The sequence below is a fragment of the Pecten maximus genome, chromosome 4, assembly GCF_902652985.1.
Source record: "Pecten maximus chromosome 4, xPecMax1.1, whole genome shotgun sequence".
Taxonomy (NCBI): Eukaryota; Metazoa; Mollusca; class Bivalvia; order Pectinida; family Pectinidae; genus Pecten; species Pecten maximus.
In genome coordinates this window covers 10502661-10528041 of record NC_047018.1, presented here as the reverse complement: position 1 = coordinate 10528041, position 25381 = coordinate 10502661, and the positions used below count along the sequence as shown (strand labels likewise).

General features: G+C 35.4%; 1 protein-coding gene across 1 annotated transcript in view; it reads right to left on the bottom strand.

Annotated features, from left to right (window-relative positions):
- The window catches only part of LOC117325206, a 75276-nt gene extending 72604 nt beyond the window's left edge, over nt 1–2672 (bottom strand). Inside the window, exon 1 of the mRNA XM_033881290.1 lies at nt 2288–2672. Within this exon, the coding sequence (XP_033737181.1) occupies nt 2288–2308 (21 nt within the window). The 5' untranslated portion in view covers nt 2309–2672. The remainder of the gene's footprint in view (nt 1–2287) is intronic.
- Between the last annotated feature and the right edge of the window lie 22709 nt (nt 2673–25381).

Below are 25381 nucleotides of genomic sequence, written 5' to 3'. Positions count from 1 at the left end.
ATAGTGCCATATACATTCCGACTTTTGTACAACCTTTACATTACGCTTACAAACCTTCCCAGTGTTGTATATCTGATTGAATACCTAAATACTTTATTACGTCTCTGGTGTAAGAATGGGATTAGTTTTATTGGCACCTGTCAAACAACTCGAGGGAAATAGCATTCGTTCTTTATGAAAAATAACAATTTAAATAAATAAATAAATTTAAGTGGGATATATCTCTACCCGGCTATATTTAACCGTTTCGAATGTTGACCCTGGTTGTTAGGATGTCATTGATAGTCGGTCACATTAATATGTCTGACCCACTGTCATCCTCGTTCTTCGATATAACTGAATTTAATATGTACTTTAAACAGATATCATCGACATTTTATGTATAAATTACATCTAATACGAATTCCGATTGGCTCCATGACAACCTGCCTCACTAATAACACGGATCCCGTCGTTAAAAGACAGATGTCAAACGCGTGGTGTGAAAGGACTCGCTTTTATACTGTACTAATATCAGAGCAAACACATATTTTACCACGATTTATCTAGATATGTATAGATCCCTCTGCATAATGGGCACCGACTGGAGTTTACACGATCTACGCAGGCGGAAGAAAATTGATGAATCAAAATGTTCTACCCTGGAGAAGTATATGAAGCATATATATGTAGTTATTAGGTGTAGAACACAGCAATAGGGATTCCGTTTGTAAGAGGCTTGGGTAAACTAATTTGCTGTGATTTCTTCAGTGATTCTCTGGAGTGTAAAATGGTGTCCTCATGGCAATATAGAGGTATAGTGTATCTCTACAGTACACATATACCCACAGCATGTAAGGTGATCAGCACCGCATGCTCGTCATATCAATGTCCAGGCACCAGAATGGTTAGCTCGCAGCCAATACTGTATCTACCTGTTCTAGCTTAGGGTGTATTGTTTTTAAATACCTCTAATTAGCTGAAATAATAGTACAATCTAAAAGGAGAGACTCTGATATAAAATTATATTTTATAACGTGTTGTTATATGACGTGAAGTTACTGTTAATGTTGATATAAACTGGTTTGAGACGTTGGTACTTCATGAAAATGTTAAAGATGATAACATTCTACTGTGTCAACTCAACAGTTCAAATGTTATCGTCAGAAGTCAAGGATTGAATACAGATCCAAGTAGATTGGAGTGGGCAGCTCGGCAGAGAAACTTCGGTCTTTGTTTGTTCCTTGGAAAGCTCTTGACAACTCAATGATTTAGTCTTCCCAGAGTGACCATTACCAAAAGAATTTGTTAGAACGTAGAGTCTTTATGTAAATGAGAGGTATGTAAGGAGTCGGCCCGCTAATCTCTCTTATTGAATCACACATGAATCAAACCAATAAAATGTTGTCTGTATTACCTATATGCTTGAATAAAGCAAACAATAAAAATTCAATATATTGACAATCATGTCATAAATCCTTTCCACGCTCAGCCCACAGAGGTGTGTAAATCTTGTTTCCATGGACATCCTGATCAAACAGCAGACATCAACACATGGATATTCCAACATGGTACACAGCATTTATCTTTTTAGATTCAATTTGTTATCAGGGAAGGAGAAAATACAAATTTATATCTAGGACATTAAGGTACCTGCATAGAATTCATTCACCAAACTTTGAACATCAAAGCTGATAGCATAAATGCATGTGTATGATAAATGCGGTTTTTATAGTAAGGAACTACCGATATGTTCAGAGAACACCTGCCTTTGTATTAACGTCAAGTGTTTAGTGTCTGAATTATGACTTTATAACAATAGTTCTCAATTATTGTTCTGTAATGTAACCCTGTCAGTTTTGACATTTTCGTATTTTAATTAACATAATTATACAACAGTCTTTGTCCGACACCTATCGTATATCACAACAGGTAGATTAAAATAAGTAGCCAATCAAATAAACAAATACCTTGGTAACACATGATAGCAATACACAGGTGGATTCTTATTTATATTGTTGTTTAAACATCCCGTCTTAAACACTGAAATGCATTAAAAGGCTAAATCCGTGTGCTCGGTAAATAGACCTTACGGCTTAGGTCTTCTAAATGTTTACATATCACACCAACAACCAGAATAAAAGTGGTTTACTTGTTCTCGTTAACATTTTAAAAGTATGTATTTAATTAAAATGACAATGTCGTTAACGCTATTACACCTTGGCCGCCGATCTTACACAGATTAACAGTAGGTCAAAGATTAGCGAGAGATCAAGTAATCTGAATAAGAAAATAAAAGATAACTTACCCTTCGTCCAAGTTTCGGCATTTTCAGTAAGTGAATTAAAATTCCTAATTTTATCCGTGGATATATTTCTTCTATTTCATCTCATTTCGAGAGAGGATCACCTTTAACCATAGAAATTGTTTTACTGTTTCTCTCAGTGCCTACACACCAGATAGTACGGCACACAGGTTGCCAACCCGCTATCGCTCAGCGCTACCTTTTCAGTTGTATATTACCTATGTAAAGAAAACCATTTACATCTGAAAGGACTATAGCTCCGCAGGTATAGGTGGGCATTCACCCATACAATCTCCCCTTCTATTTACACTGTCACTGTGTAGCACCAGAATTTACTGGCCGCACTTTCGTATGATATCTATTCGTTTGTTTGAATTTAGACTGGGATCCATTTAAAGTCCAACTATTGACTCGAGACAAGTCCATAGCGCTAGTCGCCCGGAGCCACACAGGAAGGAATGGACTAAAACAAAACCTTTGACAGCTAAACACAGTTATCTAACAATATCGCGTTCAGCTTGGGCGAAGGCACCGAAGGGGAAGCAACTCGGTCACTTTGAACAATCAATGTTGCCAACTGTTGGTACCGAGGAAGAATATAATGTTTATCATTAAAACAATAGTATTGTCGTTTCAGTGATAAATAGACTCAGTTTGCAGGATTGCAGTTTATAGCTTTGTGATCGGAATAGGAAGTGTGAAGTTGGGAAATGGATAACTTTCATTAACACATATCTATGGAGACTTTGAAGTCAAGTTCACAAACACACAACGATATTAACAAAACATAAACATTTACATCGTTATGATTCTTTGTCATAGTATAGTTAAATAAATATCACTTTGCCTTTGTATATCGATTTCCTAACCGGACTGGTAACTGTATTCTTACAATGTAGGTGTATGTTTACTTACTTAAACACCGACACATTTAAATAAATAGTTATCAATCGACCCGTTATTGTATGTCTGATGGTTGCTACTTATATGATACATCTATGATATAAAAGGTTTTGCGGTCAATGAAGTATTAACCTGGAGCTGTAACCATCATCCCATACGAAATCAGATCAATCTAATAGTACAATTAGATACTAACCATTCATAAAACACGGTATCGGGGAACTCTCATGTTCAATTGGTATTTTGTCATTCATGTCAATTCAGTATAAGTTTTTTTTCATAACGTAAATGGTATTTCAGTGTGGGAGAATAATGGGTTTTCAAATATATTGACTTTTGTGGCGTTGTCATACTTACGTACCAATAGCAAACTACACACCGTGACTAGCTCATAACCCAGTATTATAGGATCTACTTAAGAAATAATTAACGATGATTCGTGTATTATTGCAGGATATACAACGAGGACGAGGATATTTTGCAATTAAATTAATAACGAAGGCGCAGGCCTGAGTTATTAATTAAAATTGCAAAATATCCGAGTCCGAGTTGTATATCCTGCAACAAAACACGAGTCAAAGTTGATTATTTCTATTCTACCATGTACTGTTTAGTTCTGAGATCGACCTCTTTCTAATAGAAAAACAGCAAAGAAACCCCGGGGAAACCTTGTAATTTATTTCTTGAGTATTGCATTATCTGTTGATGAAATATACAGGCAATACAGTACTACGTTCAAGAGCATCTATCATATGGCATTGATTTTGAAAATTTAAAAAAAAGGATAAAAAAAAAAGAAAAAAAGGAGGGCCTCCGTAGGATTCGAACTCGCGTCGTGATAAAAATATATTGAAAGACTAACCCATTAGCCCACTCGGCTATAATAACCTTTTATGAAACGGGTTATTAGATATTTAAAATTGTAACAGCCGTGACTCACGACCGTGTATTATTGGCACGAGCGTGGGTTATTGGAAAATAATACATGGTTCTAAACCAATCAAAACTAGCGTTACATAGCAAACATGGTAGAATATACAGTAACACCGTGACTAGCTCATTAACTCGGTTTTCTCTAAAACACTATCTATCCAAACCGGGGTTATATCAGTAAATTACTAATGATAGTATTCTGTAAGATACTAAGAGATAATATAAGATCAATAATTATTTGTCAACAGAAGTGAGAATTACATTGAGATGGATAAGATTGAATTACATATATGTATCATTATTCTACACAACGTCATTACATAGTGTCATGATGGTTGGTATGTTAATCAGTCTGAGGTGGGATGTTATTGGAATAGTGATATATAAAGAAAATCACGATCCAATCAATTTAATATCAATGTGACAAGAAGATGATATATGGACGTTCAAACACTTAACTATAAGTTGAACTGGCGTTTATGTGACACCACAGTGACAACAACACTAGCTGATAACAATGGTTATGACGTAAACATTACCTCTGTGACAATTCAAACCATCAACATCATAAGAGACATTCAACGACAATAATTATATAGAAACAGGTTAAAAGTTGGGACTTATTTGATAGATGTTTCATTATTTATATTACGTGATGAGTAAAAGACTCGTGAACATTCGACAAAGAGTATTTCAATAGGATATCTTGTTGGCTTAGCGTGGTAAGCGGTTGTTAAAATGAAAGGGTTCAAATAAAAACGATAGTATCCCATGAATTCGAGAGAGCAAATAACAGACTTAGAGTAGAAATTATTATTTGATTTGTATTTGTAAGCGATAGAACCCAAGTAAATATTCTCTTATCATAAAATAGCATGACCCCTTTGTTCCTATTTTGACGTCATCATCAATTGTGAGCATCAAGGCATCGCACCGATTTGCTGTTATTACAAATTGTAAAAAGAAAAAGTACAAGGCAATAATATGACCAATAAATAAAAATGATCTGAATAAAGGACTGGAGACATTGGTCGACATCTAGTCTACGCTCTCAATAAATCACAAAACGTTTGTACAGGAATTCACATTTAGATTGTACTGCCTACACCAGGCTATTTACTTTATATTGCCAATGTAACTCAAAGTGCGGCAATTAAGTGATAGATACACGGCGGTATACTGTTTGTACTAATAAAAAGAACATCTATAGAATACTCACTTGTTAACAAACTTAAAACGTGTTAACATGCTTAAAGTTACCTCGATGTCACGATCAATCGGAACTGCCTACAATCAGGCTGTCCGTAAACGAGATTTCAAATTCCCAACGGTTAAATGTACTTTTCGAAATCACCACATCCTAGTGTGCTTAGATGTCCGACGTTGTTCCTTATGTGACTTACTTGTTCCCAACATAACAATTTCCTTCACATGCGACTTCTGATGACGAGGGAGCGTTCAACACAGGGTTTCGAGAGAAGCAGGTTTATCAAGACAATTGGGAAGTTTAATGTTTGACATCGAAGTCCCCATTGGGAAGAAATCTATTCCATTATCTGATGTAAAACCAAACGTGAATGACACTCGTTGATATGCCTGATGGTTTAGTTCTGATCACGCCGGTTTTCATTTGAAAAACCTGACATCACATGGTTCTGACATACACTTTCAGAACATTTGATCTCACTTATTTAAATGTATGTCGTTTAAAAAAAATTCTGTCCTCTATAAATAATTAGTTGTAATAATATAATGGGCAAATAGTATACAAACTTGATACGATTCAGAAAAAAATGTGTCGAATCATGCTGTTTTTAGCGTTATTTAAGTTGTATATAATTTAACACTGTTGCTATACAAATATATTGTTATATTGTCTAATTTGGGGGAAAACAATTCCAAGCTATGAGATTGAAAGCGTAGAAAGCACAAAACAAACTACAGAGCCTGGCCTGACCTGTACAGTCTACAAACCTATATACCAAACCTGGCCTAACCTGTACAGTCTACAAACCTATATACCTAACCTGGCCTGACCTGTACAGTCTACAGACATATATTTACATTCTGTGTTGCGTTTGCCTATATGTCGTTAGTAAACCAAATTGTATTCATGAGACTGTATACTACAATTTACAGTGATTCGATCAGAGTAGGAATACAGCCCCGGGTGTTGCAGGTCAAAACAATGGCCGCCAGTTACTTTCAGCCTGGAGAGCTTTCGAATGCTAGCATTTATAATCCACAACAAAAAATAAAGCAACTTTACAAGTTATGAGAGTAATATTTTATAATTAAAACAAAATGTAGTCATCACAAAATATTTACCATTGTATGGCACTGCCACTATATAACCCTACCAATTCAGTTGCGAGTTCACCAGCCTATGAACTGCCAACAGGAAGTGATCTCTGCTACTGGTAAGCGCGGGAAATTTGAATTTGAAAATTTCAAAACAAAAATCGCATGACAAATAAAAAAAATCGCAGATGGTAAATATAAGAATTGAACGGCTTTCAGTTGGCATTCATAGTCAATATGAATGCCAACTGAAAGCCATTCAATGCTTAAATAACTATAAGCGCCGTTCTTGATCTAGGAATTATCAAATTGTCAAAGTCAATATCGTCACACTCACAGGGGCTCGTTTCCGAATTTTCAGAAATGCAAGACACGACATTAAACATTAGCATTAAAAGTCCAGTATTTATATAAAGAAAATCTCGTGAAAAATCGGGAGTATGGACATGGTTTCCGGTTGTGTATGTATATTGAATTTTAGGTTTGCGGTTATTCACTGATGTCAAAGGCCTACCTTACAAAATTGAGCCCCTGTGAAGTTGAAAATCGTCTGCTAAGATGTGACTGGTTAGACTTGAATCTGTTTCGAACGAAAGACAAATGTATCCTTGGAATTGTTTTCACCTACTGTCAAGACGACTTTCATTTAGAATTTAAGAACTGATATTCTTCTGAAAATAACGTAAATCCAGTCGATAGAAACTTAGGTGTTTCCGAGGAATCGAGTCTATCCTGTGCAATACCCGTTCAAAGCCGCATCACTTCTAAATGCTAACCGTATAGCATTGCGCCGAAAAAAAGGCTTGGATTTTAAACAATCGGAAATTATGCAATTGTGAATAATTTGACGATATCTACAAACGTATATGAAATAGAAAATAAAGTCAAATTTGTGCAAAACCATTGTATGTGTTTGCCATTAATAACGACACGAGGGACTATATTATTCCTTCTGGAAATTTCGGCTGTTCGGTATTTGAACAAGATGACGTCAGTGATATGGTAAGCGGCAAATTTAAAGCGTCATAATCTACAGTAAATAAAAAATCTTTATGAATGCAAATATAAGCATTGAACTGTTACTAAATGGTAGTATACAGTCGACCTATATACCTAACCTGGCCTGACCTGTACAGTCTACAGACCTATATACCTCACCCGGCCTGACCTGTACAGTCTACAGACCTATATACCCCACCCGGCCTGACCTGTACAGTCTACAGACCTATGTACCTAACCTGGCCTGACCTGTACAGTCTACATACCTATATACTTAACCTGGCCTGACCTGTACAGTCTACAGACCTATATACCTCACCCGGCCTGACCTGTACAGTCTACAGACCTATGTACCTAACCTGGCCTGACCTGTACAGTCTACAAACCTATATACCTAACCTGGCCTGACCTGTACAGTCTAGATACCTATATACTTAACCTGGCCTGACCTGTACAGTCTACAAACCTATATACCTAACCTGGCCTGACCTGTACAGTCTACAGACATATATACCTAACCTGGCCTGACCTGTACAGTCTACTTACCTATATACCTAACCTGGCCTGACCTGTACAGACTACAGACCTATATACCTAACCTGACCTGTACAGTCTACAGACATATAAACCTAACCTGGCCTGACCTGTACAGTCTACAGACCTATATACCTAACCCGGCCCGACCTGTACAGTCTACAGACCTATATACTTAATCTGGCCTGACCTGTACAGTCTACAGACCTATATACATAACCTGACCTGACTTGTACAGACTACAGACCTATATACCTAACCTGGCCTGACCTGTACAGTCTACAGACCTATAAACCTAACCTGGCCCAACCTGTACAGTATACAGTCCTATATACCTAACCTGGCCTGACCTGTACAGTCTACAGACCTATATACCTAACCCGGTCCGACCTGTACAGTCTACAGACCTATACACATAACCTGGCCTGACCTGTACAGTCTACAGACCTATATACCTAACCTGGCCTGACCTGTACAGTCTACAGACCTATATACCTAACCTGGCCTGACCTGTACAGACTACAGACCTATATACCTAACCTGACCTGTACAGTCTACAGACATATATACCTAACCTGGCCTGACCTGTACAGTCTACAGACCTATATACCTAACCAGACCTGACCTGTACAGTCTACATACATATATACCAAACCTGGCCTGACCTGTACAGACTACAGACCTATATGCCTAACCTGGCCTGACCTGTACAGACTACAGACCTATATACCTAACCAGGTCTGATCTGTACAGTCTAAAGACCTATACACCTAACCTGGCCTGACCTGTACAGTCTACAGACCTATATACCTAACCTGGCCTGACCTGTACAGTCTACAGACCTATATACCTAACCTGGCCTGACCTGTACAGTCTACAGACCTATATATCTAGCATGGCCTGACCTGTACAGACTACAGACCTATATACCTAGCCTGGCTGATCTGTACAGTCTACAGGCCTTTATACCTAACCTGGCCTGACCTGTACATTCTACAGACCTATATACCTAACCTGGCCTGACCTGTACAGTCTACAGACCTATATACCTAACCTGGCCTGACCTGTACATTCTACAGACCTATATACCTAACCTGGCATGACCTGTACATTCTACAGACCTATATACCTAACCTGGCCTGACCTGTACAGTCTACAGACCTATATACCTAACCTGGCCTGACCTGTACAGACTACAGACCTATATACCTAACCTGACCTGTACAGTCTACAGATCTATATATCTAACCTGACCTGACCTGTACAGACTACAGACCTATATACCTAACCTGGCCTGACCTGTACAGTCTACAGAAATATATACCTAACCCGGCCCGACCTTTACAGTCTACAGGCATATATATACCTAACCTGGCCTTACCTGTATAGTCTACAGACGTATATACCTAATCTGGCCTGACCTGTACAGTCTACAGATCTATATACCTAACCTGACCTGACCTGTACAGTCTAAAGACCTATATACCTAACCTGACCTAACCTGTACAGTCTACAGACCTATATACCTAACCCGGCCCGACCTGTACAGTCTACAGGCATATATATACCTAACCTGGCCTGACCTGTATAGTCTACAGACGTATATACCTAACCTGGCCTGACCTGTACAGTCTACAGACCTATATACCTAACCTGGCCTGACCTGTACAGTCTACAGACCTATATACCTAACCTGGCCTGACCTGTACAGTCTACAAGATCTGACATGTAAATAAGAAATGCATGCAGGAAGATTGAAAATACATATTTCAAGGTCACGGCATCAGCGACCCGAGTTCACTTACTAAGGTACTGTAGGAGTTCAAGAAATGATGTACAATCTGGCATTGTGATGTGTACCTGAAAATAGGTATTGGTTACCGATTCACTAACATATAGACAGGGGGTCGGCACCACAATGACGGGCCACTTTACCACACCATGACGATAATGATTTTTACATCTCACACATGACGTAACGAGTATTTAACACCACCGTATCAAATGCTTATCGGCGTTATACTATTTAAGTAAACAAAAATCGAAAAGTGCAAATATTTGCCGTATCGATAGTGGTAGAAACAATCTTGAAAACTAATAATAAAATTTACCGTCCATAAATGACACTCAAAGCTTGGATAGAAAAATATGGATTCGTAAAAAGACGGGAATAGATTATTTAAATAAATCGTTTTTAAATGTAAATGTACCGTACCATTCTATTGTAAGTAAAAAGACGGTCGAACTAATTTGGTAGTAAATTCAAAATTAAATTCAATGTACCTTGCTGAAGTTTTCGGTAGGTAAGTAATATCAACACCTGTACAATCCTAAAACATTCAGTTTTATCTGTCTTCCTTTTAATATTCATTGCCGACATTTAATCATATATATATTCTTTATAATATTTATTGCAGTTTTATTTAAAAGGAACAACACTCGCTCGTAATATGGACTATGAACATATGCTTTTTGATTATACACATGAGTTTTCCCTTTATATCTACATACATCAATGACCGAAAACAGATCATGTAAAACCTAACAACTTAATTCTTGGCTTTGTTGAAAACACATCCATAACTCAGTTCTAAAATACACGTTTATATGAAATCAATAAACTGTTTCAAATTTATGTAAAATGGTCTGTTTGATAAGGGCGGTATTAAAAACATTCTTGGATTATTGTCGGTCCTAAAAGACACCAAAGAATAACGAAAATAAACTCTTTACAGACCGAACGGGTAAGATAAGACTAATGTTGCTGCTCACGTAGAGATACCCACTTGAAGCTGTTATGGATTGATTGACAGGCCCAAACTAGGGTAACTCACATAAAACAAGCTATTAACAGCTCCTCGATAACAGGGAGAAGCAGTCCGAACACGAAGGAATTTAATCTATGTTCCACTCCACGACAAAATCAGCGTATCAATACCTATATGTATCAATGGCCCTCTCGACTGCCTGAGGTTTTATAACGATTTGGTAACCCTCTGTTTGGGAGACAAGTGCGGTGAGCATCTTAGTGTTTCTATGTTTGGCTCCTAGCATCACTGTCGAACCTTATGGTGTAGTTATATATTCATCACTAGACGCATTAAAGAAGGTGGTCATCTACAAGTGTGTCTGATAAATCTTCACTTACATATTTCCCCCATATTCTATCATGCATTACACTTCAGAACCTGTATGCTATAGTTTGTCGTTCGAATGACTTAGATACATCTTTCATAATTTTCAAACCACAATAAGTATAACAAACTGCTTGTTCCAGGAAGTATTGGGTCAGGAACACACATGTTAAATCCAACAAACACAAAAAGACCATCATTAAATACACAGGTACCTGTTTGTAATAAATATAATTAACAGTGATAGAATGGACCATCGTTTAGTCTGAACCAACATAGACTAGAAAGAAAGTATACAGTATATAGAACGAGGTTCCCTTGTCACTTAGTCATTTCAGCATGATCAGGTAAATAAGAATCATCGAATTTCAACGACTTCAAACACGTCTGTAAATAAAGTGGTATCACCGATATTAATACTCGCGTTGGCTTCCAGTGAAGACACGTTTAATAATATCTCGAACATGCCAACTTCCTCTCACGGTATAGATCTGATGATATCAATCAATAGTGGGAACATATTCCTATTTCTATTTTAATACCCAGTAATTGTATTGTCTATCGGGATAGGTAGTTAATGTAGAGGTATAACCAGCTTTTGTTAAAAGTAACTTCCTGAATAAACAAATTTTCACTTACCATTCCATTATAAATCGTGTGTTACTTTCACCGTATTAGAAGGTTCCAGCTGCCTAGAGTAACATAACACATGTCTCTATGGTAACATTATGTGTATATGACATTAAATATACAGTTTATAACATATTTTACAAAAATATTTACAGCTAAAATTCTAATCTACAATGCCGTCTTTTTATTATCATCCATTTTCAAATAATGAAGCGAATTTAAATTATTATACTTGTAATATTGCCGTCTCGATATTTATAATTACTTAAAGAATGATTCCTTCTATATCTTATAGAACACGGAGGTCATAGCCATGACGACGAAGTACACTAATTGAAGTTGTATTAATTAAGTGTCATTTTTGAATGACGATGTGTGAATTAACACTATGTGACTTGACCCTGACTGGCGAACCTATCTGGATACATGGCCCGCCCCTAACAAGCTTTCCAAGTACATATTCAACAGACACATTCCGGATTACACGACAATATAGGCCATGTTGTATAATTATATAATCATCAGTATCACAAACTGATACATATACAGAAATTAAAACGAACGGAGAAATAACGGAATCATTGTACTGTTTGACAATAAAACAATGCCAATTTTCTTTGTATTGTCTAACTTGGTAAGATAACAATGCGTTGAACACATGAGACATAGTGTCTGTTCCAAGGCTGGCGTTGCTCAAATATACTTTAAGGATTATATTGTACTTCACACAGACAACTGTACCTCATTTGTTGTTACGAGGAAACTCTGTGTCATTTTAGTTGTGTTACTAAATAAAGAACTGAAATCTTCAAAAAGAAGAAGCGTCATTAATGAGATAACTGGGATGTTACAAGTCATGTCATCTGTCATGATACAATTATATAAACAAGATCTCCTACAACCAACACATACAGTACAGAATACACACATCTGTCATGATACAATTATATAAACAAGATCTCCTACAACCAACACATATAGTACAGTATACACACAGATCTCCTACAACCAACACGTATAGTACAGAATACACACATCTGTCATGATACAATTATATAAACAAGATCTCCTACAACCAACACATACAGTACAGAATACACACATCTGTCATGATACAATTATATAAACAAGATCTCCTACAACCAACACATATAGTACAGAATACACACAGATCTCCTACAACCAACACATACAGTACAGAATACACACATCTGTCATGATACAATTATATAAACAAGATCTCCTACAACCAACACATACAGTACAGAATACACACATCTGTCATGATACAATTATATAAACAAGATCTCCTACAACCAACACGTATAGTACAGAATACACACAGATCTCCTACAACCAACACGTATAGTACAGAATACACACATCTGTCATGATACAACTATATAAACAAGATCTCCTACAACCAACACATACAGTACAGAATACACACATCTGTCATGATACAATTATATAAACAAGATCTCCTACAACCAACACGTATAGTACAGAATACACACATCTGTCATGATACAACTATATAAACAAGATCTCCTACAACCAACACATACAGTACAAAATACACATCTGTCATGATACAATTATATAAACAAGATCTCCTACAACCAACACATACAGTACAGAATACACACAGATCTCCTACAACCAACACATACAGTACAGAATACACACAGATCTCCTACAACCAACACGTATAGTACAGAATACACACATCTGTCATGATACAATTATATAAACAAGATCTCCTACAACCAACACGTATAGTACAGAATACACACATCTGTCATGATACAACTATATAAACAAGATCTCCTACAACCAACACATACAGTACAAAATACACATCTGTCATGATACAATTATATAAACAATATCTCCTACAACCAACACATATAGTACAGAATACACACAGATCTTATTGTCTTTCTAAATCTCTTAATACAAAAAAGACTTATTCCAACTGTTATATTATGTCGACATAAATAACTCTTCCCAACTCCCAAAAATAATCATAATGACTTTATTGGTGATTTTAGAATTGTCTGCAACTACTGCATGATTCACTTTACCAACAATATCTGAGGTTATGAGGCAAGGTGCTAGTTTCGTCCTTTTCATATATGGAGGAACACATCGAAGAGTTTATCCGAATTCTCAACAAAAATCCATATTCATTCTGCTACTTCACTTGTACATGTAGTATATACGTATACCCTCCCAAACTTGAAATATTATACAATATAGATTCGTCTGCATCAGCAGCTTATCTCGATCTTATTTCTTACAAACTGAACAACAGGTGCATAATATACGATGGTCATAGATTATTCAATCCCTTCAAATGTGTGTTTACTTGTCGATACTCTGACCCCAACACCATGAGTTGTGTAGACCTTAAGGAATAGACCTTTCCTAAACATCTGATCGTATTTGCCTTGTGTTATATTTGTTCCAGTGTAACTTTTTCTCCTGTCTACAGTAAGTCCGTCGTTTTAATGATTTACATGTCTTCAAGCGTGATCAGTGTTTCCCCAGGCCTGTACATCATGTTCCCTAGGTTAATTTGATGTTGAATGGCTTGTTTCCAACATCACAATTTCCGTGGCTATTGTCATCTACTGACGGAAAACCTTAAAAATAAGGTTTCGAGAGATTCATGTTGACTCAGATTATGGAAATGTTTGATGGCGTCATCACGATCACGATTATTCCATTTCCGTTTGCGTGTTTGGTTCTTGTTGATATACCTACTGGTTGCCATCACCTCAGTCGAGAACATGACATTACCAGGACAGTTTTATATGGCTTGCGTCATAAAGCTGAACACATTGCATTATTTCCCTTGTACGTTTCCATGGGTCTCTATATTATTCTGTTAAGGTTAATCTGCTAGTATTTTGTCTTTATTGCATCACTGACCTATATGTACTCCCACGTTTTTAATTCATACTAACCGCAACTATTTAACACAGTATGACATACAAATACAGTTTTAATTCGCTCAGTGTATACAAGTATTATAACTCTTTTTATTTTGCTTACAGAAGTTCTGAGCTGTGAAAAGGACAATGACTGACAGTAATGAGGAACTATATGAGGTCAATTTCTTTAATTAATGTTACCGTTCCATTTCACTCCCTATGGAAGCTAAATAGACGCTATCATAACATGTTTTCACGTTGTGATTGCTTTCTGAACACTATCCCGAAGTAAAGAAGACGCGGTATAATGGAAGTATGCATCATATCCTAAGGCTTACAGTCCGATATCTGTCCCGCTGACAGTCAATGAACTTTGTATTCTGGAACGTATTAAGGGTCATCTATATAGGAGAATAATGTTGAATCTCAAGACGAATGAATATTTTAAAGTTTTGATGTTTGTTTGAACATGCAGTTTCTTAAAATCACCAACAATATGCTGTAGATGCTAACAGTTTCTTCAATAGAGTTAATTTTTGAGAGCATGTATAGCATGGAATAATTCTAAGTCACACAAATAACTCAACCTCAAAAATAGCCAGGTTTTTATGCTCACAAATATCGATAGCATAAGGTAGGAGCATTGGTTTGACTGGATTTGACTTAATGTACGTATTAACACTTATTTTGTTTTGACCTTTTAAATGGTGCCTGTGATTAATATTACGCAAATATGGCATAAAAGGAGACAGCTCAGTCAATGAAAATGCTCCTATATCATAATATTAAGATATCTGAACATTGTAAGAAGGACATTTTGAGACAAATTGTTAAACTGGTGAGTTTGGGACAGTTTTCAGAAATATGCATCTTTTACCCCAAACTCGTCGGTTGAACTTTTTTTTAAAGCAGTGTCCTTTTCATGTCTAGATTTGTTTATAGTGTCTAATAAGAGATGTTTCAATATATGCTATATTTGTGTGATATTATTCACAACTGCCATTTGCATTTCAAGGTCAACATAAGATCATTGTTTACAAATATTATAAAGTCAAATCTGGCAAAACCAATGCTTCTATTGTGAGTAAAACAGCATGGCTATTTTGTGCAATATATGCGATACAAATGAGCTAATTATGTCCCCCTGAAATATGCATTTTTGCATGTTTTGTTTAAATTTACAAACAGCTCAACAAATTACATGCCAACAGCGAGAGCCAAGTTTTCCATGACACATACTAAAAGTTCATCAAGTTGCTTCCATTAAATTGCACCATAGTAGGAATTAAAAAGCTTGTAAAATATCATCGTTTTGACAAGATTTGCTGTTTAGATTTCCCTTAAACTTCCTAACCTCTCTTAATGTGTTATACTAAAACGTCAATTGTCTCCGCAATGTTTGCTACGTCAATAAGTAGCCTTTATCGTGTTCTAAAGAAAACCTGATCAACGGAATTGATTAACTGTAAAACACGAATTACAATACAAACTATACAAAGAGTTAACCGAGTACAGAAGGGATAGGTCACTGGAAAAAGTAAAAATGTGTTTATAAAGTACAAACCAGAATATGTCGGCAAGAGAGGAATGTCCCAGCTCCTATGGCAACAAATATCTTTGTTCTTACAGCTACATTTTGTATTTATACTGGTCATATTCTTCCAGCAATTATTATCTTGAACTTTCAACTTTGTAATACAAATTCATTCATAGAATTGCATTACAGGCAAATGGTCTTTGTTTGTAGTTTGGTTACTGTCTTATCACGAAATAATTGTGAACTCAATCGGTATTCTCCTACCTGACCTTTGTATTAATATACACTCTGGTCAAATACTATCTTTGACCGATGACCACCAGAATCTGGTCAGATGTAGAGCGTCTTGTTATGATACTTAGGTTTTAAAATGACCAGATTCCACGAGGATTTTATGAAATAGATTATATTTTTTTATTGCAAACGTGGTCAAATAAGACCCTTGACACTTTAACTCTGATAGAAGACTAATACATGTAGAAGGGGAAACAATCCATTTTCACCATACAATTATATGCGATTACACTAGATAAGAAGGATAACTCGCAGGTCTGTGGTACTATGGTCAACCTAAGGAAATAGCGGGTAACATCACAGAAAAGAAGAAATACTGCAATAAATGTAAAAAAGAAGGACATGTGCCCCAGGAGTGTACAACTGGTTGGATCTGTAATTTTTGTAATGGAGTTGGGCACAAACAAGCAGATTGCGATGTTAAGGGCAACGAATCGACAGACACAAACGAAGAGGAGGAAGAGGAGATAAAGAAGAACAGAGATGAGGGCGAAGCAAAGGAAAGAAAGAAACAGAGGCAGAAAAGTAGGAAAAACAAGGAAACGCATACACAGGACATACAAAACGGGAAAGGCGATATTGGAACAATGGAAAGATTCCTAAAGTCTGCTTCCCAACAAAAGGATCAGACACCAAACAGAACAAGAGACAGGAGTAAATCAAAACACAGATCACCACCTACACCGGTAATGGAAGCCGATATCAAAAAACAAAAAAAATCAAAAATGACATAAGAAATGTTTGTGTTTCATTTGTTAACATTAAATGCGCAAGGTGTAAGAGAAAAAGATAAACGTCTCAGGCTATATGAACGGCTTAAACAACAAAAGTTTGGAATAGCTTTTATACAAGAAACACATTTTTCTAGCGATTTGAGTGATCTAATTGATAGAGAGACATTCAATTTTGCTAATAGTTATCATAGCTTTGGTAAAACAAATAGCAGAGGGGTGAGTGTGTTTATAAGTAAAAATATAAATGTATCTGTAATTGACAAATTGATTGACGCTGAAGGTAGATATGTTATGCTCAATATAGAATTTGAGGATAAAATATATACAGTATTAAATGTATATGCTCCGAATGATGAAAAAACTAGAAACACATTTCTAAGGAATGTAAATCTAGAATTAAACAAATTTAAACAAGGCATGGTCATTACGGGAGGGGATTTTAATGAAACAAAAGAAAAAACAGATAGAATATCTAGGAATCAGAACAGAATTTTCAGAAACACTTATGGACTTAAACAGTTAATAAAAAACAACGACTTAATCGACATATGGAGAGTGTGTAATCCTCACAAAAAACAGTTCACGTGGAGAAGAAAGACATCAGGTGACGCTAGTAGGATCGATTACTTCCTAATCGAGAATAACATAAACAACATAAAAAGCTGTGACATAAGACCAGCACAAATTAAGCACACCGATCACTTGGCAGTGTCATTAAAAATTGAAGAAAATAATGCTAAGTTAAAGGGCAACGGAATTTGGAAACTAAACAACAGCTATTTAGAAAATGACGAATATAAATGTTTCATAGGTAAAGTTATTGACGATACCCTAGAAAATACACACAATTTAAATCCATTTGACTTATGGGAATACTGTAAAATAATTATAAAGCACAAAACGATTGAATACTGTAGACGGACAAATATAATGAAAAAATGTACTATAAAATGAGCTTACCATCATGAACGAAAAATATTATGAGAATCCTTGTAATGAAAATCAAAATGAAATTAAAGATATAGAAAATCAATTAAATAATCTTTATCAAGAAAAGGCAAGAGGGGCTCAAATTAGAGCGAGAGTTGAATGGGTAGAGAATGGGGAAAAAAATACCAAGTACTTCTTGGGTATGGAAAAACATAGGCAATTAAAAAATACAATTTCACAACTACGTACAGATATCGGAGAAATTGAAAAAGACCCAGAAAAAATCTTAAAAGAAATTGAAAATTTTTACTCAAAGTTATATGAAACAAATAATCCAGATAAAGTTGAAGTAAACAAATACATTAAAAATTGTCATGTTGAGTATGAGCTTCGCGAAAATGAGAAAAATTGTTGTGAGGGTGAGTTGTCATTGAAGGAGTGTCAGGACGCTGTACTAAAAATGAAATCAAATAAAAGCCCTGGTAGTGATGGGCTCACGTCTGAATTTTACAAAACTTTTTGGGAGAAAATAGGTACAACTGTAGTTGGAGCCTTGAATAGTTATTATAGAAGGGGAGAATTAAGTACGTCTCAAAAGAAAGGAGTAATTACACTTATTTATAAAAAGAATGATGCTCTTGATCTACGAAACTGGAGGCCAATTACTCTTCTAAATATGGATTACAAAATAGCGGCATATGCTTTAGCAAATAGAATTAAACCTTTTATGTCAAAAATAATAAGCACTGATCAAAATGGCTATATACGGAATAGATTTATTGGGTATAATATTAGACTAATTCAGGACATTATTGATTTTTCGGAAAAAATGAATCTTGATTCTTGTGTAATATTTTTAGACTTTTCAAAAGCTTTCGATACACTTGAGTGGGAATTTATGTTTAAAAGTCTGGAAAAATTCGGTTTTGGGTCATCTTTCATTAATTGGGTAAAAACATTATACAAGGATATTAGAGGTTGTGTAAAAAACAATAATTGCTTAACAGGAAGTTATAAAATATCACGTGGTATCAGGCAAGGTTGTCCTTTGTCTTGTTTACTTTTTGTAATAGCCACGGAACTACTTGCTTGTAAATTGCGTACTGAAAAAGACATAAATGGTGTTAAAATAAATAATAGAAACATAAAGGTATCTCAGCTAGCTGACGATACGACGCTGTTCATGAGGTACCATGATGTTAAAAAGGCATTGAACTTGGTCGAAGAGTTCGGATCAGTGTCTGGATTGAAATTAAATAACGAAAAAACAGAAGGAATCTTTGTCGGAAGTAATAAAGATAAAGACGAAAACTACGCTGGGATAAAATGGGTAAAGTTAGTAAAATCCCTTGGGGTATATTTTGGTAAAAATAGTAAAGTTTGTTCCAATCTTCGTTGGAAAGAGAAGATAACTAGTATTGAACTTTTACTTAAAAATTGGAAGAAAAGAAAACTAACACTCATTGGGAAATCAATAATCATTCAAAGTTTAGTCATACCAAAGATAACTTTTTTGGCTGGTACAATTGGAATAGATAAGAATACAATTACAATTTTAGAAAGGATGATATTCAATTTTATATGGGATGGAAAACCCGATAGGGTAAAACGAAAAATAATGATCGGCGATTTTGAAAAAGGCGGATTAAATATAAGAGATATTGAATGTCATGTCAACGTGTTACGTATTTCATGGATAAAACGTCTAATAGATGAAAATGAAGCTACATGGAAAATAATTCCACGTTTTTATTTCGAACAGTTTGGAAAAAGTAATTTAATTTTTAAAATGAATACAGGTTCCGTAAAACTGTTGCCGAAGAAACATGAAATAACGCATTTTTATATAGACTTACTAAGCGCTTGGTATAGTATGCAGATAGACAACAGAGTGAAGAAAAATTATAGGGAGATAAAACAACAAGTGATTTGGGGAAATAAATATGTCACATTTAAAGGTAAAGCTCTGTACTACATGAATTGGATTGACTCCGATTTGATATACATAAATGACATTATTGGTGATAATGGCGAAATAGATGATAAGCTTATTTATCAGAAATTAAGATGTAAAAGAAATTGGATCGCTGAAATATCGGCTATAAAGCGTGCTATGCCGCGAATTTGGGTAGATGCACTACGAAAAGAAAAATCAAAGTCAGTTGTACAGATCGGTTGGTTTTGTCTGTACAAAAGAAATAAAAATGGCAATATGCCATTAGTTAAAATAAGTAATCATGATTTGTATGCGATATTACGAGATACAAAAGCGTATTCTTCCCATAACTTTGATAAATGGATAGAATGCTTCAATATCAATGAAACATATAATTACACTTTTAAAAATCTATTTCGTTTTTATTTTTTTTAACAATAGAAAATGAAGAGAAAATATTTCGTTGGAAGTTACTCCATAATATTATTCCAAATGGTGTTTTACTAAAGAGATGGAAAATTAAGTTACATGAAAATTGTGAAATTTGTAAAACGAAGGATGATTATAATCATTATTTTATTGAATGTTGTGGTATTGACCCACTTTGGCATCACGTTAATCAATCGCTAATTAGACTTGGTTATACTATCGATCTAAGGAATTTAAGGTATATAGTTATTGGGTACAAAATTGTTTATACAGCCTATAACGATATCAACAGCCTTTTATCACTTATAGGGTTTGTTATATACAAATGGTATCACCTCAGTGAAACAAGAACTAAATATGTGGATATAGTTAAACTTTTTAGATACGAATTGAGTAGGAAGCTTTATCTTAAGTATTACCAAAAAATGTCATTGTTACACAATTTTGTGTAAAACAGTATTTTAGTGAAGTAAATGAAATATCAGACATGTTCATGTATCAAATATGGAAATTGTTGTATGATATAAAACATAATGAATTGATTAATACGAATAAAAAAAAAAGAATAAAAATATCAAGCACAATGATGAGAACAAAAAGAGAATGAAGACATCAGCTAATGCAGAACTTAAAACAATTTATTATGATATGACTAAAAAAAGTTCGAAATTGGTTTATTCCAAGTTGTCAGTATGATTGTAAGAATGTGTACTATATAGAGAATATCAGTCAGTGTGCTCGGCATTAGGTCTACAATGTTTACATTTTTTACATTATGTCTATAGTCTGTTTCAACTATTTGTGTTATCCTTCTTTCATTTGTATTGTTTATACATATATCGAAGATTGCTCAAAATATGTTTGTACAAGTTTTTTTTGTTTTTGTTTTTGTCTGCATGTGTGCAATGTTTGAAGCCAGAGAGTCGGGTTTTGTCATTATAAGTATGAATAGAATGTTTTCGGTATGGTGGTTTGGTTTCGTGTTCTTGTCTCCGTCTAAATGATGTATATCAATTTGTTGTCCTTGTAAAAGCGAGGTGTACATGTATTATAAAGTGTGTAAGATGAGTTTTTTTTGTTATATGCGAATGTGTGTCCATTTAAATGAGTGTAAAACAGAGAAAAACATGTTTAATGGAAAAATATAATTTGTGCAAGCTGAAAGTCGAAAACAAATATATATTCTCAGTTCTGAGTGTAAAAAAAAAAAAAAAAAAAAAGGATAACTCGAGGTAGTACGTGTATTGAGGGGAGCGATAACTCGAGGTAGTGTGGTGTATTGAGGGGAGTGATAACTCGAGGTAGTGTGGTGTATTGAGGGGAGTGATAACTCGAGGTAGTGTGGTGTATTGAGGGGAGTGATAACTCGAGGTAGTGTGGTGTATTGAGGGGGAGCGATAACTCGAGGTAGTGTGGTGTATTGAGGGGAGCGATAACTCGAGGTAGTGTGATGTATTGAGGGGAGTGATAACTCGAGGTAGTGTGATGTATTGATGTTACTTGAGGTTTTAAGAACGAGCACATTCACGTTCTATTTCAATTCGTGTCCAAGATATATAACAACATTGTTTTTAAGGGTGAGACGTTTCCTGTTTGAAAGTAACATATTAAGCGGAAGTAGAAAATCCCGATAGAAAGTATGAAATATTTAGGTATGGTCGCTGTATTGAGATTCATGGATAACCAGAATTTTAACATGCTTACCTATTCCTGTCGTTCATACCTGTCTAATTGGAAATACTGTCATTGTGTATGGCCTCATATGTGTGTCCTATTAATTAACATTTACGATTTTGTTAGCTGTATCTCTGTATTTTAAACTATTTAATGATAAAAAATCAGCAGAAACGCAAGACGACGTTCCCTGTAGAGCAGATGATAATAATGTGGTTTATATCGCGAGATTAGAATACTAATTCTAAGTATAGGATGTCATTGTTTTAACTAGATACCCTGTGTATAGGTGTAACTAATACTCCCGTGACGACTGACCCGACACAGTCGATACAATACATGGGGTCTTCAAGACAATTAACATCAGGTATGTTACGACCTCGTATGTATGGAGCGACTCTTGAAATATGAAACAAATACAACATAATAGAAATACTGAGAGACGGTTACGAAGTTCAAACCTTCTTCGCACAAAACAAACTACTTGCAAATCAATCTAGAATAGAAAATCATTGGAGTTATCCCCCCTTACCTTAGGCCGCGGTGTCGCCTTTGGCTTTTCCTTTGGGGTTGGTTTCTGGGGGGAGTCATCCCGTTTTTGTTCTTCTTTCTTCCTCAACAGAACTCTTTTCCTTCTTATGTTTTGCAGATTCTTTCTTAGGTTTTTCGTGAACTTTCATTTGAGGTTTTGTCTGTGGTCTCTGTATGTGAATATCCTTTTTCTCTGGCCAATGATGATAGCGGAGTTTTTCTCTATTAAATTGATTAATAGAAGGATCATATCCAATAAAGTTTGGATCAAGACCTTTCTTGAGTTCTCCCCTCTCCACCTGCTGTCTCCAAGCATTCATCGGAGTCGGATCTTCAAACGGTTTGACTGGTTGTTCCAGCCACTCGATAGGGCTGCTATCCCTGGCAGTAAACGGTCCATTCGGGGGCCAGTGGTGATACCTCCATACATCTCGCACTACCCTACTTCCTTCACCCATTCTCGAATTTTACACAACACTAGAACAGTAACTCTCTATCCGGCACTAGTATGAAGGTCCAGTTGTCATGGATAATGGTAATTTGGCAGTGTTAGAGGCTCCTCGGGTACTTACAAGTATAAAAATACCCAGGCGACACCCGAATGAAGTTTTGTTTAGTTGTAGTTTGCGATCCGCTGCCTTCTATTGTCAGGTAGATTAGTTTGTACGACGAAACCCTATCTCTGAACTCCACCGGTGATCGTCACAATACACGGCAGTAAGATCGTGTACAATAACTAATCACACAGTATAGCTGAAGCTTCCTTCTAAAACTGAAATTTGAAGCTGACTTTAACTTTATATTTTTATCTAAGACTGCTTATTGTTTACTACCTGTATTAATCATTGGTACAATATACACACTTTAATGTGATATACTACATATATCATTTCCAAGGCGAGACGTGTAGGATTATCTACCATCTGCATATGACCAGCATTATTTTAAATGTATAACAGTATCAAAACGAGGACTTTAAAGATAACATCATGTTGTATAACTGTTTACACTATGTGGTCGTGTGCGTACACTTATTTCACACCTAATATGTCTCCGATTTCCATCCGATGATTTTGAATGGATTTGAATAGTTTTGAGATTTTTAGAGTTAACACTTCAAAGGCCAGTGAGATGATAACGCTGTCTATAGATTATACTAAAACATCAAACATTGTCCCTCTAATAACGCCACTTATCTTAACGAGATTAGTTAGGGCTTGGTAGCGTCATTTAATGTAGGATTATCTAACACCGGACGTACCATTAGCGTCCAAACCTGTATAATATTCAAAATGAAGAATTGACGAGAATATATGGAAATCATTATTTTTGAGAAAAAGTGGGACCTCAATGACGAAATACCTATGGCAGATTACCTCCAAAAGCATTGTAAACATAAGGTTAGTTTACAAAGAATAAGTGATGTTATTTATTGTTCGAAGGATTTTACAATAGACACACAATTTTACAACATCGTAAATATGATAAATAATAACAGATAAAATATACTCTCGACGGTGATGCTTGGAGCCAAAATATGGAAATGTGGAACTGTACCCTAACAGTTTACAGAAGCACCGATACATAGACCGATAACTCTTGTTTTATAATCAATGACCTCAACATCTGTACGATCAACACTTTAAAACTCATGTTATCTAACAGAAAATAGCAAAGATAAGATTTTGAAATACAGATTGGTTTTATTTTCAACACTTTTGTCATAGCCCAAAGTGATTGGATATCCCAACTTAACTCACAATTATATCATAAACACTTCTAAAAACTGGCAATTGTTTAGGCTTCCCTTTTATATACCAACAACGGGCAATATAGTGTTTAGTCTTCCCTTTAATATACCAACAACTGGCAATATAGTGTTTAGTCTTCCCTTTAATATACCAACAACTGGCAATATAGTGTTTAGTCTTCCCTTTAATAGACCAACAACTGGCAATATAGTGATTAGTCTTCCCTTTAATATACCAACAACTGGCAATATAGTGTTAATCCTTCCCTTTAATATACCAACAACTGGCAATATGGTGTTTAGTCTTCCGTTTAATATACCAACAACTGGCAATATGGTGTTTAGTCTTCCCTTTAATAGACCAACAACTGGCAATATAGTGATTAGTCTTCCCTTTAATATACCAACAACTGGCAATATAGTGTTTATCCTTCCCTTTAATATACCAACAACTGGCAATATAGTGTTTAGTCTTCCCTTTAATATACCAACAACTGGCAATATAGTGTTAATCCTTCCCTTTAATATACCAACAACTGGCAATATGGTGTTTAGTCTTCCCTTTAATATACCAACAACTGACAATATAGTGTTTAGTCTTCCCTTTTATTATACCAACAACTGTCAATATAGTGTTTAGTCTTCCCTTTAATATTTACATTTGGATGGCAAAGCCATGATATAAACAAACTAAACAAATTTGCAGTCTATGAGAGTATAACTGACACCCAAAACGTGACACCATTCTTTGCATAACTGACACCCAAATCGTGCATTCTGGTGTTATTCATACGCGACCGGATCCCCCGGAACTACTTGCAACCAATGTAAACAAATGGCATCTTATCATTGCTCATCATGCTATCGGATAGAGTACGAGACCAGAAAACAAATCTTAAAATGTAAAAC